At 42.2% G+C, this 17,900-nt stretch overlaps 1 protein-coding gene across 3 annotated transcripts in view; it reads right to left on the bottom strand.

Annotated features, from left to right (window-relative positions):
* Nucleotides 1-2,731: 2,731 nt before the first annotated feature.
* Nucleotides 2,732-17,900, bottom strand: part of fam168a (family with sequence similarity 168 member A) — a 37,653-nt gene continuing 22,484 nt past the window's right edge. For 2 of the 3 annotated variants that reach the window (XM_012824088.3, XM_031573705.2), the window contains 6 exons: nt 17,253-17,333; nt 13,584-13,709; nt 11,675-11,817; nt 7,692-7,866; nt 7,192-7,323; nt 2,732-7,098 (listed from right to left, as the gene is read on the bottom strand). In XM_012824088.3, the coding sequence (XP_012679542.1) occupies nt 7,211-7,323; nt 7,692-7,866; nt 11,675-11,817; nt 13,584-13,709; nt 17,253-17,333 (638 nt within the window). In that variant the 3' untranslated portion in view covers nt 2,732-7,098; nt 7,192-7,210. The remainder of the gene's footprint in view (nt 7,099-7,191; nt 7,324-7,691; nt 7,867-11,674; nt 11,818-13,583; nt 13,710-17,252; nt 17,334-17,900) is intronic. The other variant, XM_031573706.2, reaches the window with a different exon arrangement.

Consider the following 17,900-nt stretch of genomic DNA (forward strand, 5'->3'; position numbering starts at 1 on the left):
AAGAATGAATTGGAGATCAGCCTACAAAACCCGGTAGTTATATACATTAAAAAGATAGGACCTATGGCTGTGTCCTTAAGAGAGTGGAGTCAGACAAAGAAAATGGAGTCAGATCATATATGTTTGTATTAAGAAAGGTGTTTTAATCACTGTTACGTTTTCAGAAAAGCGAGGAGAAAGACGCACCGACTCAAACCTTCCAGACACCTATTCCCTCATTGGTCTAGGAAATATCGTCTTACAGAGGTGGAAACATTGGGCCTCATTCTCGAACGCAGTTAAGAAGAATTTAAGAAGAATTTAAGAGGAATTTCTTCTGAATTGGATTTAGGACAACATTTGGCATTCATGAAAGTTTTCTCATCTGGGATTTGCTCTGAACTTCAGAAGACTTTCCGAACTCGAAATAGCAGTCGTAACTCGGCCAGAGTTTTCTCAAATGCGATTCCTTAAAAAACGGGGCCATCTTGTGGTTTTTTGAGGAATCGCATTTAAGAAAACTCTCCGTGTTAATGAATTTGTGAGAAATCGTTGGTGATTGCGTTCACATCAACTCTACAGATCCTCGGATTAAAGTATCATTAACAATTACGTTTCACATGTAGGCCTATAGTCATGATTCTACGAGGCACCGTGATGTCATAAAATAAATAAAAGCACTACACCGGAATGCTGCGAGCGTCGTTTGGCACTGCCGTCTGTGCAAGTACGGCAATCCAGAATTTTCAAGTAGTTCCACGTTGGTGGAACGAACTGCCTAGCACGACCAGAGCAGGCGCGTCCCATTCTACCTTTAAGAAGCTTTTGAAGACCCAACTCTTCAGAGAGCACCTCCCTTCCTAACTGGCACTTCGACTAGTGCTTAACTTGCACTTATAGCAGTTACATTCCTGCACTTTTCCTATTTCCTATTTCGTTTTTCTATTTCTTATGTAAAGTAGTATTTATTGTTACACTAGGTCTCTATTGCTCGTAGCTTGACTGTTCTATCCCTTGTACGTCGCTTTGGACAAAAATGTCTGCTAAATGACTAAATGTAATGTACACGAACACTGCTGTTGCTTTCGTGTAGATTCGGTCGATTCCGACTGCACACGTCACTACGGTTGCGTGCCCTTATAAGGAGCTGGCAGGGCGTGTATGTATGCAAATTCAGGAGCACGAGAACGCGCTTTCAATTTAAGAAAACTCTTCCGGGGGAGCACAGCCCAGAAAACTTCTGCTGCGTAGGACCACATTTTCAAGCGTGCATGAATTTGGCGGATGTCTTTTGCTTACGTTGTTTTTCCGAAGCCCGTAAGAAACATTTCAGAAGAAACTTCAGAAAATGTTCGAGAATGAGGGCCATTATGCTTTGGGGCTGTTTCTCTGCCAAGGGTACAGGACGACTCCACTGCATCGAGGGGACTATGGATAGGGCCATGTAATGTGGAATATTGGGCTTGAACCTCATTCCCTCATATTGAAAACGCAACCTTAAGGATTTGGAGAGGATCTGCAAAGAGGAATGGACCAAAATCCCTCCTGAGATGTGTGTAAACCTGGTGACCAACTACAAGAAAAGTCTGACGTCTGTGCTTGCCAACAAGGGTTATTCCACCAAGTACTAAGTCATGTTTTGCTAGGGGTTCAAATACTTATTTTCTGCATCAAATGCAAATTAAGTCATAAATGTTATAAAATGCAGTTTTCTGGATTTTTTTGTTGATATTCTGTTTCTCACTGTTAAAATATACCTACTATTACAATTATAGATCACACATTTCTTTGCAAGTGGCCAAACTTGCGAAATCGGCAGGGGTTCAAATACTTATTTTCCCCACTGTATGTGGCTTGGAAGATATCCTTTAGCATAGTCCTTGAATGAAGAACAGTCAAATATCTCAATTCTAATATTCAAGCTGGTTCATGGCCTCTGGAACATCACACTGGCAGCCAGGTCTTCCCAAAGGACTATATGTTTGATCTGGCTAATTGATTTTCACAGAACTCCTACCCAAATTAGATTGGAGCCGTCCTGGGCGTGGCTAACTGATAAGACCTGGAACCAGAGGAGGCAGGAAACTGGCTGGATAGCCTTGACATGACTCATCAGTGGCTTTCAAAGGCGTGCTATTGAATGAGTAACATGCATCTGCTATAAAATACCTTGATGAGATTGTCATGTGTTCAAAATAATATCATGACATGCATGACGTATGAGCATCGCTGTAGAGTTAGGACTTTTTTTGTGGGTGACCTTGGGCTAAATGTTCTGATTCCCTTATCCAAAGGTCTTATAAGGCCACTGCATTTGAACTTACAACACCTCTTGACAAAAGCAGCTTTTTCGTTGTACTAAAAGGGAGGAATATATTACAGTCTATATATTAATATATTACGTCCACATAGGAAGGGTAGGCTTAGGAAAAGGTTGAGATGATTTACCCATCATTCCATTTGGTGCTGTGTCTTTAACTGAGAGTAAATGCTCTATATATGCCATCAGTGATTGAGACAGCTCTGGTGGGGTGGGCGGGGATGAGTTGTGTGGGGCTGATTTCATAATGCCGGACGTCTCCATCCCAGACAGAGAAGTGAAAAGCTCTGCAGATTACCTTTCCTGCAGATGGCAGGAAGCCTGTGAAGACTTCAAATATTGCGCAACAACATGAGCGTAATTAGAGTCGTCAGAGGTAAAAATGGTTGTTGTTCTTTGTATTGCAAAATGTTCCATTACGACAGAGGGGGGTTTTTTTTTGGGAAAGATTTTAATAGTTATTGAATGTTCTACATCTTACAGTAAATATTATACAATTACAAACTTGGCTTAATTATGTCACAGAGATCACTAACTGATCCTCAAAAAAAAAAAAAAAAAAATGAACAAAAACATAAAAAAAAAAAACAGATTTACACTTCATATCACAAGCCTGACATGGGTCTCCCTGCTCCACAAGCCCATTAGCTGATGCTGGACATTCTACGATTCTCAAAACATTGGTGAAAAACATGCCCAGATCTAACCACAACATTGTAGGAACATTACCAGAACACAGTGTCAGCTGGGTTACAGTTTTCTTAGGTGGGGGATGTCCCTATAAATGCTCAGGATATATCTTGGAAGACAAGGACTCTTACATTACAATTAGTGTTTCACATTTTCTTTTTTTTTCCTACACTTTGAAATCAAAATCTCCTATTAACAATGAACTTACTGTTTCCCTCACAGTAGCGTTTTTAACTACAGGGTTCAACCTCAGTCTTGGGATCATCTAAACATTTTGACTGACCGGAGGAAGTGGGAGCAAGAAACATTATGTATGCAAAATCCAATATTCTCATATGTGACATTATGTCAATGTAATCAAATCAGATCATGTTCTTGTCAATTAAGGGCCCCCTTGATCTCTAACAGAAGGACTGCACTGGACTGGTGCTAGTGGAAACACTGTGTTTCTCTCTGATTCTAACCAAGCACAAGATCGTCACACCACTTTCTGTTGTGTGTTGGTTTCAAATTCTAATTGTGGCATGGAATGTGATGTGAACAGATGTCAACAAATGGGGTAAACAAAACAACAAAATCTACCTCTCTGGCAAAAGTCATGGCAACACAAAATACGTTTCTATACCTGCATCCTGGTTTTCCTGCCAACAACAATCAATAGCCGACCCATGACTGGCCAAGTTTTCCAGGTTCATAAACGTCACCTTGGCTGGTTTATTTTCATTCCGTCATATTGAAATATGTATGACTGAATAAGCTGAAGCAGAGACATTTGGATCTTGTCCAGATGTCGCTGTTCAATTTAGGCAATGGCTAATGAGTAAATGGGCTCTGATTCTAATGCTGATTTGAAGCTCAGATCTTTTTTGCTTTTTAACTGAATTGAGTTTATATAACTGTGAATAAACATCATCGCCTTGCTGCAAATATAGTTAATAATATGAAGTCCCTTACATTTTTAGAGTTATAGAAGCATGATGGTGCCCCCTCCCCTCTTAAAGTTTACAGGGGTAGAGAGATGGCAAAGAAAGACTCTAGTGTACTTGAGAAAGAGAACCCCTTTAGACTTGTGCTCTGAAATGCCCACGAACCGCACAGACGCATCACACTTCAGCTCAACCATAAAGATCCTCTATTTAAGAATAATAAACATCAATCATCATTAAAACCTTAAATAACACTTATGGTAAAAAGCGCTTAAATCACATGTCAGAATGGACTTCCGCAAATCCTAGGTTATTTCCTCTCAAATTTTTAAAACCAACCTGTGTTTTCATTTGAAAATTATTTTGTCTTTTTTTTTATATATATCTCAGCTCTCAGTGTAAAATATATACTGGATGACAACTGCCAAATCCTAGGATGCATCTCTAGAGGTCTGAAAATCCACTGTGGATCACCAGAATTAGATCTGGCACTTCCCTGCATTTGTCACTGGGCCAGAGAACCTATCAAAAAACCAATTGCATTGTTCAAGTCTTAGTGTTACAAATCAATGAGTAGCAAAGATACACTAAACACGTTTGAATGCTCCCTCTAATACTGATGTGAGAGGAGAAATGCCTTTGTTGTTTCTTGGTTTTGACCACCCCACATTTTGGGAGAAATGGACGAGAGAGGATGTCAAAGAGTTCAGGCAAAAGAGGAACATTGAAATGAAGAATGCTTACACGAGATCTACGCAAGATAGTAGAAGTTGAATCCTTACCGTCAGTGGTGAGGCAGCTCAAACTCTAGAGTCTAAGAAATCACCCGCAATTAAACCAAATCGGCACAGAATAATAATCTGTTCCCCAAAGAAACCCAAACAAAAGAATTTAACTAATCAAACTGCATTACTGCCATTGTTCTTCAGCCACTGGAATGCCATTTTCTTTTCACGGAAAGTGCTCCCATTCAGTAGGAATGTTTTTAAAACATTACATACTCCATATATAATAGTGCCTCTTTATATCAACCCTCCCTTTGACATACTCTCTCTCTCTCTCTCTCCCTCTCTCTCTCCACCCTACTCTTGTAGCTTCAGAGGGAATGTGATTGCTCGGGAAAGATTTTTGAAAGCACAACCCAAAGCTGCAATCCAACTTGATGCAACCATGCTTTGCAAGAGAGCACAAAGCTGCTCTTTGTGAGTATATATACTGCATTCTTTTGCATGACCCATGCAATGTTACAGACAAATATGGTTCACTTGTACGCCTAGGCTACTCCACTGAGAAACATCAACTTTCTTGAGCTTGAGATATTGAAATAGTGGTTAATTTGCCTTAATGATTAAAAAGAATACTTGATGCTGTCCGCTGAGAATTACTTACAAACACGTTATTGTGACTAAAGGGTACCGTACTAAAGAGTTGTTCTTTTTTTCCTTAACATTTCGTTAAATAAAATAATGTACCTTGTACCTATGTACTGTATGAACTTATTGTCTTATTTGTCATTGTGCAATGCTTCTTCACACATATTGAATAAGGTTATTATGATATGTACTGTACTATAGTCATTTCTGGGTATATTATGGTAGACTACTGGGATATCCTGGAATAGTTCACAGAATTGCTATCCTTTCTCCCCTCCCCGTTCTGCTTTTTTACAAAATGTCATTACTGTTATGGGCCAGTAAGGCAGGCTTTCTTATTATTGCATTTAAGAACTGGTTTGATCTCAGCCGCTACACATTTCATCCTGTGCAACAAAGCCCACCCATAACCCACCATCCCTCAGAGGACTTGGGTCAGTGCTGCTGTGCCACTAGTCTTAACAGCAAGGCTGGCCTGGGAGGAGGAGAGGGGGCAGGGTCACGGGTCACCCTCAGTGCCTCTCTGTGGGCCTCTGCTTTAATCTGTTCTTGAGTTTCTGTTCTTACTGAACTCCTTTTAAACACCCCCAAATCCACTAGCATCCCTTTAACTCCTTGACGCGTTTTCCTGAATGTTCTTGGATCCAACCTGACCCCCCCCTCCCCCTTATGTCCTCACAGGGCTTGGCACTCATTTTAAATTCACTTTTTTGATTATTAGATTGACATCAGACCTGAAAGTCCAGTTAAGTGCCACACACACACACACACGCACGCACACACATACACACAAACACACATATCCACGCATACACACACGCGCGCACACACACACACACACACATAGATCCTGCTTAATGTTCAACCCTTAAACCCACTGCACACCCATACACATGAGAATGTTATGTGTAATGTGTGTGTAGCAAGAGTGGGAGTGGGGGGCCGTGTGTGTTTTTATCATGAATGTGTGTGCCTACGTGCAATTTGCGTGCGTAGCATGAGCACACACATGCACACACCTATTATAAATATATATACGCGTTATAATTTAGAAGCTGACTAATAAACAAACTGGTTTACTCAAAAATGCTTTCTACTCTGTGAAAACTAAGTACTCCGATACCTAATGAAATTGAAAACCACGATTTGCACTGCCAGACAGCGAATATATTCAATACAAATCTACCTAATAAACAGCTACAAGCTGGAAGACACCCTTGTTATCGGTACTGGAAGATGAACAGAAATCTGAGGGGGAAAAAAAAATTAACGGAAATAAAAAAGGGTTTAAAACAAAAGACCTTAACCTTTCGCAGACCACTCTGAGAGAGAATAAGGGGAAAAAAACCCTGAAAATAATAATAATAATAAAAAAAAAACTGTGCTAATATCTAAAAGTTAGAAAATTTGGCAGCATAAGTTCATGATTATGATGATAACCATAATGGTGATGACATTGCGCGCTTTAGCACACACCTACACACAAGCGTCATTACGGAACATAAACAGATCACTTAAGAGTTGTGGTTGGTCAAAATCATTCTGGAGTTTCTCTGGAAATAATGATGAAGATTGTAAAAATAAACTGCAACAACTGATAGGCAAAAAAAAAAAAAAAAAAAATGTTCAGAAACAAAACTTTAAATAAAAAAATAAAAAAGCAGCTTTTACAAAAACACTCAAGAATGCATAAAGTGACCCTTGCACTTTTTTTTCTTTTGTTCTTGCAAACAGACGTGGCGTTTCCATGGTGATCACAGAGCGCCCATGTAAGACTTGAGTAGTTGCATACGATGTTTGGACTCCAGATCTGCAATGTAAAGATGGCAGGGAATCAAACTCAGTTAGTCTCTCTTCACACTTTCCCATCATGTGTGTGCATGAGTGTGTGTGACATCCTTACATGATATGGTAGATGAGCTCTACCAGTGAGGTGGCACATAGCTGTAGCCAGGGGTTCCTTGGGGCCTGTATGTTGGCACGGTAACGGGATGCGCTCCCATAGGATTGTGCTGAGGAGTGGTCAGCAGGGTGCCTGGAGGAGAGAAGAGAGGACCATCAACCCCTCTGCCACTGGGACGCTCCTGTCTCTCCCACTGTCCATACAATGCTCATAACAACTGGCTCATAACATCCTAGTTTTACAGATGTGAGATTAGTATACTATACTGTTATGTTTAAATTTCAAACGTGTGTGTGCATTTGGGTGATTGTGTGTCTCAGTATGAGTGTGTCTATATGTGTGTATATGCTTTGGTCTGAGAGACTTTCTCTTTGTGTATATATATTTTAATTTGAGAGACGGTCTAGGTGTGAATGGTTTTGTTTTAGAGTCTGTGTCTGTGTGTTTTAGTGTGAGAGACTGTGTCTGTCTACATGGGCTTCAGTTGGCAAGAGTGTTACCTGCTGACATGGCCATCGTGGTACCGGCCACCATGCCCATAGCCACGCCATTGGAACGCTGGGCCTGGACTTGTGCCGGGTAGATTGCAGAGGGCATGCTGTTGGGCTGCACCACGGTGGTGTGGTGGATTACATGCGGCTGGGCCGCATACATGGGCTGTGTGTAGTAAGCACCCTGCGAAGAGAAAGCAACAAGGGATCACTTGCTGCATCTGTATTTCACATACAGCTTGACCATTGACCATTAACTCATGCACTTTTCAGCCCAGCGAGAGACCAATATCCACCCATTTCCTTTGATCACCTAATAATCTATACCCCAGTGGACCTATGCACACCTAATGACATATGGAAATGGGCTTCACTAATGATCCATATAATGACTGCTTCCATGGATATCAAATGACCTTTGATACTAATTAGGACTGCACGATTTGATGAAAAAGTCATATTGCGATCTGAGCATCCGAGACAGCCTGCAGGGATGCACTGTTTACAGTAATCTATGTAACGACCAAGTCATTTACAACAACACTTTTGCACAGTCTAAACCACCTACACTCTTACTATACATATAACCAACCGTACATATGCTGTTCATACTGTACATACAACTGTCCATTTGCACTCTCTATTCTCTAAATCTGTCCACCTCTCTTCTGTTCAAACATATTTAAAATATTTACATATATAATATTTCTATATTGTAACTCTCCACTGTCCATCACTGTACATGCTGTAAGATATAGCATCACTTATGCTGTAGTACTAACTTTTCCTGCACTTATCTGTAAATAATACTCTATTTTTGAACTTCTGGTTAAATGCTAACTGCACTTTATTGGGTTTGTGCCCGCACTCTGCACAATGACAATAAAGTTGAATCTAATCTAATCAAACTGATTCCCCATAGACCCTCTCCATTATGGGCCTAGCGATGGATTACTCCTTTGCCTGGAAAAGCTAGAGGAGGACCTCCAGTTTAGCATAGCCCACCACTTGATATAAACATATTCAATTTAACCCTGACTTGTTGCCAGTACGCTTTCCACTGGGGTTGCAGTTGAAATTATTGTTAGAATGAAGTTATTCTTCACCCCTTAGCATTATACTTATAAATGTAGCCCAGGGAGCAGGCTACATTACTATAAAGTACTTCATTAACAGTGTAATTCAAAGTACTTAATTAAGAGTGAGTAACAGGTCAATGTGTAGGCTATAATTAAATTATCCAAATAGTTTTTACATATTTAGCTAGACTATTCTAGATGTCCTTGCATTTCAATCATATTAAATATGGATGAAACGGACAAAATAGACAACATAGCCTTGCAATTTACAGCAACACACTGCCAAAAAGCCTCCCTGGTCTTTTGGCCACCATTTAAAGCACATTGGATTGGATTTCCGTCTATATTACGAGCAATAAGACAAGGGTTATGGAAACCCTTCTTATGGCAACCAACTCATGGGACCCGTGCCAGAGGTCGACCCAAAATGAGCTTAGTCGACTTGCTTATGAAGGATGCGGGGGGTTGCAAGCACTCAGGAGTTGGCCAGCTGCATGGAAGACAGAGACGACTGGAAGAGGCACTTCCAAGCCTGACTCGACTTGAGTCACCGGATGGTATGGGTATGGGAACACAATTTACACATGGGCACACAATTCACTGATGATCAAATAGACATAGGTACTGCACAGGGGGTGTACACCTACTGCACTGTGGACACTCTACTTTTGAGCTTTTTTAACATCTGTGTAAATATGGAAAGCTGCTAGTATTTCATATCTCATTCCTATCCAAATCAAATCGTCTTGAATTGAATTGGACTGGATCAAATCGTTAGCTTGTGAATCACTATCAAATCAAACTGGGGTCATCTGTGCCAATACTCAGCCCAATCAACTGCAGGAAATGTGTCATTTTCTGAAGGGATCCACAGTAAATGTGTCATGATGAGATGCAATGACCTGTACTGCATTGCCACCGCGCTAGCTGAAATGTTTTGTTATCAAGTGAAGAAATCATGCTGTACCACAAATTCAATCAACTCTGTGTTGCATTTCACTGTCTAAAGAACTTGCTTCGTAAAACAAATCGACAAAGCCACATTGCATTCCATTGTGTATCATTTTTAACCTGACAATCAACAGTCTACATTGCATTTCCTTCAGACATGTGCGGTGATCATGCCTTAATGAAATGCAATTGCTAGATGATGTCTCGGTAGGTATCGCACTGCTCCTTGTGAAAGGGTAAGCAGCGATTAGCTAAACTGTCAGTGTTCATCCAACATTTCTTCAGGAATTTGTTATGCAGGTTAATCTACGATTTACAAGGAAACCTGTTGTCAAATGATTACATTGAGTTAAGTTGAGTGGCTGATTGACAGCTTTGGCCTGGCGATTACCATCATTGGGTCTTACTTCCCCCAGGTGGATAGATTTAGCTAATCACTGTGCATACCTTATACGTACAAGGAGCATTCTGACAACTACTGTGTCGCCATCTCACGTGCAGGAGGTGGAGACTGGACAGCAATTGGATTTCATTAAAGTTATTTATGCTATTATGCTTTTTTCCCCTTTCCTTTAGTGTGTTATATATATATTTGTTGTGCATGTAGACAGTCTGCAAAGTTACAAAGCCCAAAGTACATGCCAGAGGGAGTAACTTTCTCCCACAAGAACCACTTTTTTCAGCTGCCTGAAACACCTTGTTGGAATTCCGGCCCTTTTCCTTTGTTACAAGATGATGCAATCCCGTAACACAATCCTTACTGTCCGCCTGGCAGACCAAACAGAGCTTACTGATGGGGGGAGCTTAAAGACACAGGAGCTCTAACCGGGTATTTCAGACAGAGGTTGAATAGAGATGAGAAAAATATATACCGGTATGTGTTTTTGGAATTGTTGATATTTGAGCTTAAGGTTTGTTGATATTTGATCAATCAAATCAAATTACACCCCTTCCGTGCTGCTGAAGCACTGTGTTGACTGGCTGGGATTGTTTATGGCCCGCCCCGTGCCACTATGTTTGTTTCCTAGGGATCCTTTCAGAAAAACCTTGCGTTTGAGTACTGGAGTGATTGTGTTTAATAATGGCACGGATCTCTTTTCATAGTTGTGAGAATCCAACCAGTAATGACATGTGCACCTGCAGTCTTTTCATTTCCATGCTTGCTTATCTGCTTAAAGTAACACTATGCAACAATTTGACACTTTTTGAGGTATGGTTTTATAGGCAACTAGTTTTGGTAACATCCTCACATTCATTTTGATAGCATATGGTCATGTGAAGGACAGATAAACACCTGTGTATTTCCCACTATCCATCCAGGATACGCACTATGTAGTTCTGTGTTTCCTGGCTGGAACACCTTGCAAAAATGGAAGAAAAGCTTTCACAGCATGACATTTACAGCTATACTGCCAAAAGACACCAGTTAGTGTGTTGGCAAGCTTCTATCAGTGTCAACTGGGCTGTTTTTTGCATGCCTTTTAGGTAGTTAGCATGCTAGTTTTGGAACAGAACTCCTTATTGCTGCTTTAAATAACATGATATAGTGAGTTTTAAAATACTTAAAATACAAGACAAGGGCAAGAATGTACAGTATATTTAACTATAACATTTACTGTATATCCTAGATAAATCCCTATGGCAAGCATAATTCTGTTACATTCTAGGATTATGTGGCAATGTGTTGGACTCCTTAAGCTCTGTGCTTCGGTTACATTTTGATCCTTATTCTGCACTCTTTACTATCTCCTGCTTCTATGAAATATTGATACCCGAGACAGGGACCTGATGCCTCTCCTGACAGGCAGTGGATGACAGTTGGTCATGATATGCACACACCTGGGTCAATGTGTATGTTATGTCTGCTACAGACGTGTTTGTCTTCATGCTGACCATCAGAAGAATTTCTCAAGATATGTGCACATATATCCATCCATACGAGTGCAGAGGAGCATGACTTACCTGAGCATAGAGGTTCTGCTGGGGGAAGGCACTTCTGATGGGGTACATGGTAGCGGGGTAGGGGTTGGGGGAGGGGGAGTAAGGTGGAGGGGCTCCATTGCTCTGGGTGGGGGGCACTTTGTAGGGCGTCCCTGCAGTATATCCTGTCGCAGGAAGAGAGGGAACGAGAGAGAAGAGACAAGAGTGAGTTCATGGGGCGGACGCAAAGAGAGTAAAGACAGGAGTAAGATGGCTCACAGCTGTCAAGCGATGTCCGGTGAGTTGGATGTTTGGATCGTTTGATATCTTGTGCTCCCCCCAGTGGCGAGCCCTGCAACTTCAGCATCTCAATCTGAATTTGACTAGCGCTGTCTGCACTGTCATTCAGCAGCTAGGATACTGCAAGGGCTGTCTTACTGCCTCAATATAAATGCGCCATAAGGGACAAACTCGAAGTGCCATTTTCTTTCTTTCATAGCCCAGTGTTATTTTTGACATAGAGCCAGCACTCTGAGCACACAAACACACACATTATAGAGCATTAGATCTATTAGATGACAATATCATGCCAACAAAAGTCTTAAAGACCATCATGCAATCTCCATGAAACAACACACCATAATTTATTGAATGACAGACGAATGGTCAAATCCCACACACACGAACAGCAACAACACAGACAAAAGCAAAAACATTTAGGTTACAGCATGGCCTTAATGAGGTTTTAGACACAACAATGAATGTAGTTTATGGATCAGTTTAGAGCAAAAACAACAACATTCATGAGATCAGCTCCCACAAACACAGTCCAAAATTCAAAGGAGACACCACTTCCTGAGAATCCCTATGTCCATGATAAATGCGTCTCTGTTATGCCGCGTGTAATGACACTAAATCGCCATGGTGACCTTTCTGTGGCCTTATCAAGTGTTCCCTGAGGGGCCCTTGGTGCCCGTGGACTTCTGTCTCTGCATACCACTAGACCTGATTTAACTGACTGAGTGCTTTGATAATAAGTTTACTGTCTGAGTCAATTCCGACAATGCTTAAGTCCTTGCCACTGAAATAATACAGGACGTGGCATTTAATGGATGCTCCCCCCCTGAGTCTTCCAGTGATGACAGCAGGTTTCTGATAGCTGATAGTATCCTCTGAGGAGTGGCACATTAGCTTTACTCAATGGCATGTGGTACACTATGCTGACTCCCCGAGGAACAGCTACACTAGTGTCTTGTGCTGGATGAAGTGCATTCAAGCATCTGTTGGCCAAACAGGGAAGAGTGCAGTGTGGTCAGACAGGACCACTGGGCCACATCTGAACCGCTAAAGCCTCCTGAGGCCTGAGCTGTTCCATTCACTCAAGTCAGTTAGTGAGTATGACAGAGCAAAGAAAAAAAGAATGTTTGTGTGCATGTTAAGCTGCCAAAACACTCTTCACTGGAGCAAGCAGAGTGTGATATGCCATGAGGTGTACTTGCGCTGCATGCTATGGTTGAGACCTATTGCTGGATTTGAGGGTATGTATGTATGTATGTATGTATGTATGTATGTGTGCTTCTGTGCTTTTCAAGTGTAGTTGGAATGACATAAATAAGGAGGTAAGCAATCATAGGTATACTTCATGTGCCCACATTTGTCCATCTACAATTTAACACTGTGCTGAAATCAATCTGTGGAATTGGTGGAGCATACTAGCATACCAAGATATGCTAAGACCTACATGTATCAAATCACAAGTGCAAATGAGCTTTAGTGGCAAATGTGAGTGTGTGTGAGTGTGTGTGTGTATTGTGATGATAGTGCCTTGTCGTCAGGAACAGTTATGTAGTAGATATGGGTTATATTTACTGTGTGTGAGTGTGTGTGTGTATTGTGATGATAGTGCCTTGTCGTCAGGAACAGTCATGTAGTAGATAGGGGTTATATTTACTGAATGCTGCAGACGAGGCCTGGTACTGCCTGCTCTCAGAGCCCGCGTCCACGGCCAGGTCATAGGAGCCGTCTGTGGCCCCGGGGCCAGCAGGGTTCTGGGGCCAGCTCTGCTTCACCAGCAGCACTGTCCCAACACACACAACAGAACAAGGGCAGGGTGGTTACACACATAGCACAGAACGGCACGCTACAGCTTCTGCCTCCTCTCCTCTCATATCTCCTCTCCTCCACTCTCTCCTTATATCAATATTCGGGCCCTCCCCTGCCCCCACCTCTCTAAGGTGAAGCAGCTCTTTCTTCTCTAAGCCATAAAGTGGTGAATGCGCAGTGCATGTATTCATTCATTCCTTGAACCACTTTTTGGCTGCAGTGTGCAGTGCAACTACCATGTCTGCCACCAGAGGGAGCCCTTCAACCATTCACAGTCTGCTTGATGATGAGACAAAAAAACAGCACCCGAGAAGAAAGGAACAAAGCCTCGGGGCCATTTCTGTGCTCTCTGCACACTCAGAGGATGGACCACGCCATTACAGCCTTTGAGTCATATAACTAAAGCATAGCTTGTGTGCATATTTGGCAGGTTTCCCACAGCAAAACCAGCTACTCGCATACATCAACGGGCTTATATTTTTCTTTTATAAGAAAAATATATATTGTATGGTAATTACAAAAAGAATCATGTCAACAAGATCAACATGTCAGTAGTCACCTATTGACATTCTTGTCAATATAGCCCAAAATGTGTTATAACTTTACAGAAATAACTGGTCATCATTCACTTCATTAGTACAGAATGAAAATGTATCCTTAAATTAAATTAAACCTATTCCAGAGTTCTACTGGCATGTAGATGAGTAGACAATGAGAGCATTTGGGTGAACTACCCCTTTAAAAAATGTGAACATGTTAGCCTCACGTCATCAAGCACCTCCTTCACGCATCACTACCACAGCAGAGAGAACTGCACTCAGACTCTGACTGCCAGCACCACTAACATTAGCAAGGGAACTATCATTAGCAATCAATCAATCTACACAGAAGATGAGAACAGAATGCTACTTCGTCCATCTTCGCCTTTACGTTTGTGGCCATCGGCCATTATTTCTTCATGTGTCCAAGTGATGAATGCTGAGTGCTAGTATTGATAGCTCATCGGCCCCGGCTTACATTAAACTCAGCTGGATCATAATCTCCAGTTAATAAAAAAGGCTTAACATTTTTTTTACAGCTTCACATTTCAACATCTGCCTGTGGTGGCTTTCAAGCCTACAAATAGACTTTACTGGATCAAGAGAGCCATAAAAACTGATCATGTTTAAAGGGGAAGCACTGGAACACACATGGTAAAAGAGGATTGTTTGTGTGTGTGTGTGTGTGCATCAGTGCATGGGATGACTGTGTATATTGTCGGCTCTTTCTAGAAGGGTGATTCTGGTGGATGGAGCCACGGCGACCAGGACCTCTGGCACCCCACCCGCCTACCCCTTTGACTCGGTTACTTGTCATCTCACTTCAGTTCTGTATCGATTTCAGCAGCTCTTTGATGTTACACATACAACAACAAGGTGGTACAGAGAGGGCTTACTGGGTCACATGATTTTGTGCAAAGTTTCATGATGAATACGTCCTAACTACTGATAAATGATAAAAAAAGAGCTGTCTGTGCTCCTGTACGCACATGTGTTATCACATGTATAACTTCATGTTCAGTCCTTTTATTGTGTGTTTCTCCTCATCACTGGACAGATGGGCCATGTCCTTTCTATTGAAAGAGAGATGTTCCTTGCCACTCTCACCATGTTCTTGTTCTAGGGGAGTTCTTGCTTTGGTTTCTTTATGGTGCAAAATTATATTATTCATTGGTAATACTGCTACGTGAGGAAATAAAAATGCAGTTGAAACTGTGTTTTGCGGCGCCTCAGACAGAGCCTCAGCAGCATGTCTATAACCCTGAAGTTCAGGATGGGCAGTTGAGGGTCCATCTGTTTGGCTGAGATGAACAGCGTTTTGCAGGGTTGAAGCCAAATGCCCTGCTGCTACAGACACTCTCTCCAGACGCCGCAGCGTGACCTAACAGCGTTGCCCGGGTCTTCAGTTAGACTCCCTTAGCCCCGAGACTTCAGTCATGGCTGTTTACAAGACACTTTGCTACCAGAGGGGCTTGCTTGGGTTTGTATTTTCAAATGTAGCACTTTAGCAGCTACCTCAGTGACACTATTTGCAAGTGGAGCTCTAGGGATTCTATTATCAAACAGGTCAGTGTTTACACAATAGTCATTACAGGTCAGAGGTTTTGATCAACTCCACTGTCCTCACTTCAAGCTGCGTCTGAGGTAGCTGCACTTAGAGATACTCCAGCATGCTTAGTAAATGAGCATTCTCTGAGAGTCTATGCTGCACATTAGGGCTGCTCGATTATGGAAAAAATCATAATCACGATTATTTTGGTCAATATTGAAATCACGATTATTCAAACGATTAATTTTGAGTTTGAAAACATGATGCATTTATTTACTGAGAACTTTGAAATTTCTCCCTAAAAATTGTATTTGTTGTTTACACTGTATGCGTTGGAATGCGTTGATCCATCAAGGTTGACGGGTCCCCATTCAAAGTGAATGATAGGTAGCTCAGACACCTCGCAAATCCACTCAGACATATTTTTGAGTTACAATAATGGGGTTTTTACATTGTAAAGTGTCTATTTCTCAGTAACTTTATAAAAATATAAGCAAAAAAAAGTAAAACAAACAACTTTTAGGTACAAATACGACTATCTACGGAGTTTGGTCCGCCATCTATTTTTTTTTTGCTTCGCGCTCTTGAGCCGTGACCATAAACGTGATCTGATTGGCTAGAGCCTGTGCTGTCGTATGTGCATGAACGTCTGTGCAATTGGCTGTCAATGGTCGATGCTGCTGATTGGCGGCTCACTGGCATGTCCCGCCTCCTGCCAGTGGCATATACTTCCTGATGCCACATGCCAGTTAAATATTTAACTCCCTCTCGCCGCGTTGAATGCTTTTGGGGAAGGACTGAATTGTGCAAATAAATCGTTTCAATTCGATTATATGAGTTTGGAGATCGTTTGACCCAAAAATTGAAATCGCGATCAAAATTCGATTAATTGCACAGCCCTACTGCACATTGAGTCTGTGTTTGTCATATGAAATGTGCTTTATAAATACTTGATTTAGCATTACCATCACACCATCTGTACTGGCTGCTACATATCAGCCACCACTGTGCTAGCTCTTTTTACAAACAAAACACCTAATTTGCTGTCATTGGGCAATGTACTTCGATGACACTGGCACATAAGCAAGAGTGTACACGTGTGTGTGTATGTGTGGACTATACTGGTGAAGGAGGGTGGGTACATTTCTCTGTATGTGTGTGTGTGTGTGTGTGTGTGTGTGTGTGTGTGTGTGTGTGTGTGTGTGTGTGTGTGTGTGGTCTTACCTTGTTAATGTTATGGATGCCAGCTGGCTCAGGCATGAATGTATACAAAGCCAGTTTGTACTGTGTCGTCTCGGAGCTAAGTATACATTTATATGAAATGTTATATATATGGCATGCAGGTCTGTGTGTGTGTGTGTGTGTGTGTGTGTGTGTGTGTGTGTGTGTGTGTGTGTGTGTGTGTGTGTGTGTGTGTGTGCGCTCTTACCTGGTGGATACCCTGGACTCCCTGTCTGGTAGAGGTTAGGTGTGTAGGTAGGAGCTGCGGTGGGATAGCCTGACGGGTAACCTAGAAACAGAAATAGATTTTTGAACACCCAAAAGTCTGAGAGACACAGAGTGCACGTGTGTCGCTGTAAAACACGACACCACAGGCATTCCACTGCACGTTCTTTTGCTACACGATCGATTTCCTAGGCGGCCATCTTGTGTGCATCTGTGTGCCTGTGCGTTTTGACTCGTTACAAGTCATTCTTCATCTCTGGTTGGTTGGCGCTAGTTTTCGGGCCCCTCAAATTTCCAGCTCAAATAAAGCCAGTGGTCGCGTCCCGTTTGTCCTCATTCCGTCATTAGGCCACACTGCGAGCGGGGACGGCGGCCCGTGGGTTAGGACCCTTGTGGACGGAGCGAGCGGAGCGGAGTGGAGCGCGGGCGGAGCCGGACAGGGCACAGATGGCGTTCATTACAAATCGTCTGCCCGTGTATGACACACTCGGCTGACTCCACCGACACCTCCCCCTCACTGAGTGCAGCCGCGGAGTGTGTGTGTGTGTGTGTGTGTGTGCGTGCGTGCACCGTATGGAGGAAACCTCCGGAAAACCGTCCCCTTCAGATGACTATGGGGGCCTGTTTTGCA

Source organism: Clupea harengus, chromosome 9 (assembly GCF_900700415.2).
Source record: "Clupea harengus chromosome 9, Ch_v2.0.2, whole genome shotgun sequence".
In the NCBI taxonomy this organism is placed as follows: domain Eukaryota; kingdom Metazoa; phylum Chordata; class Actinopteri; order Clupeiformes; family Clupeidae; genus Clupea; species Clupea harengus.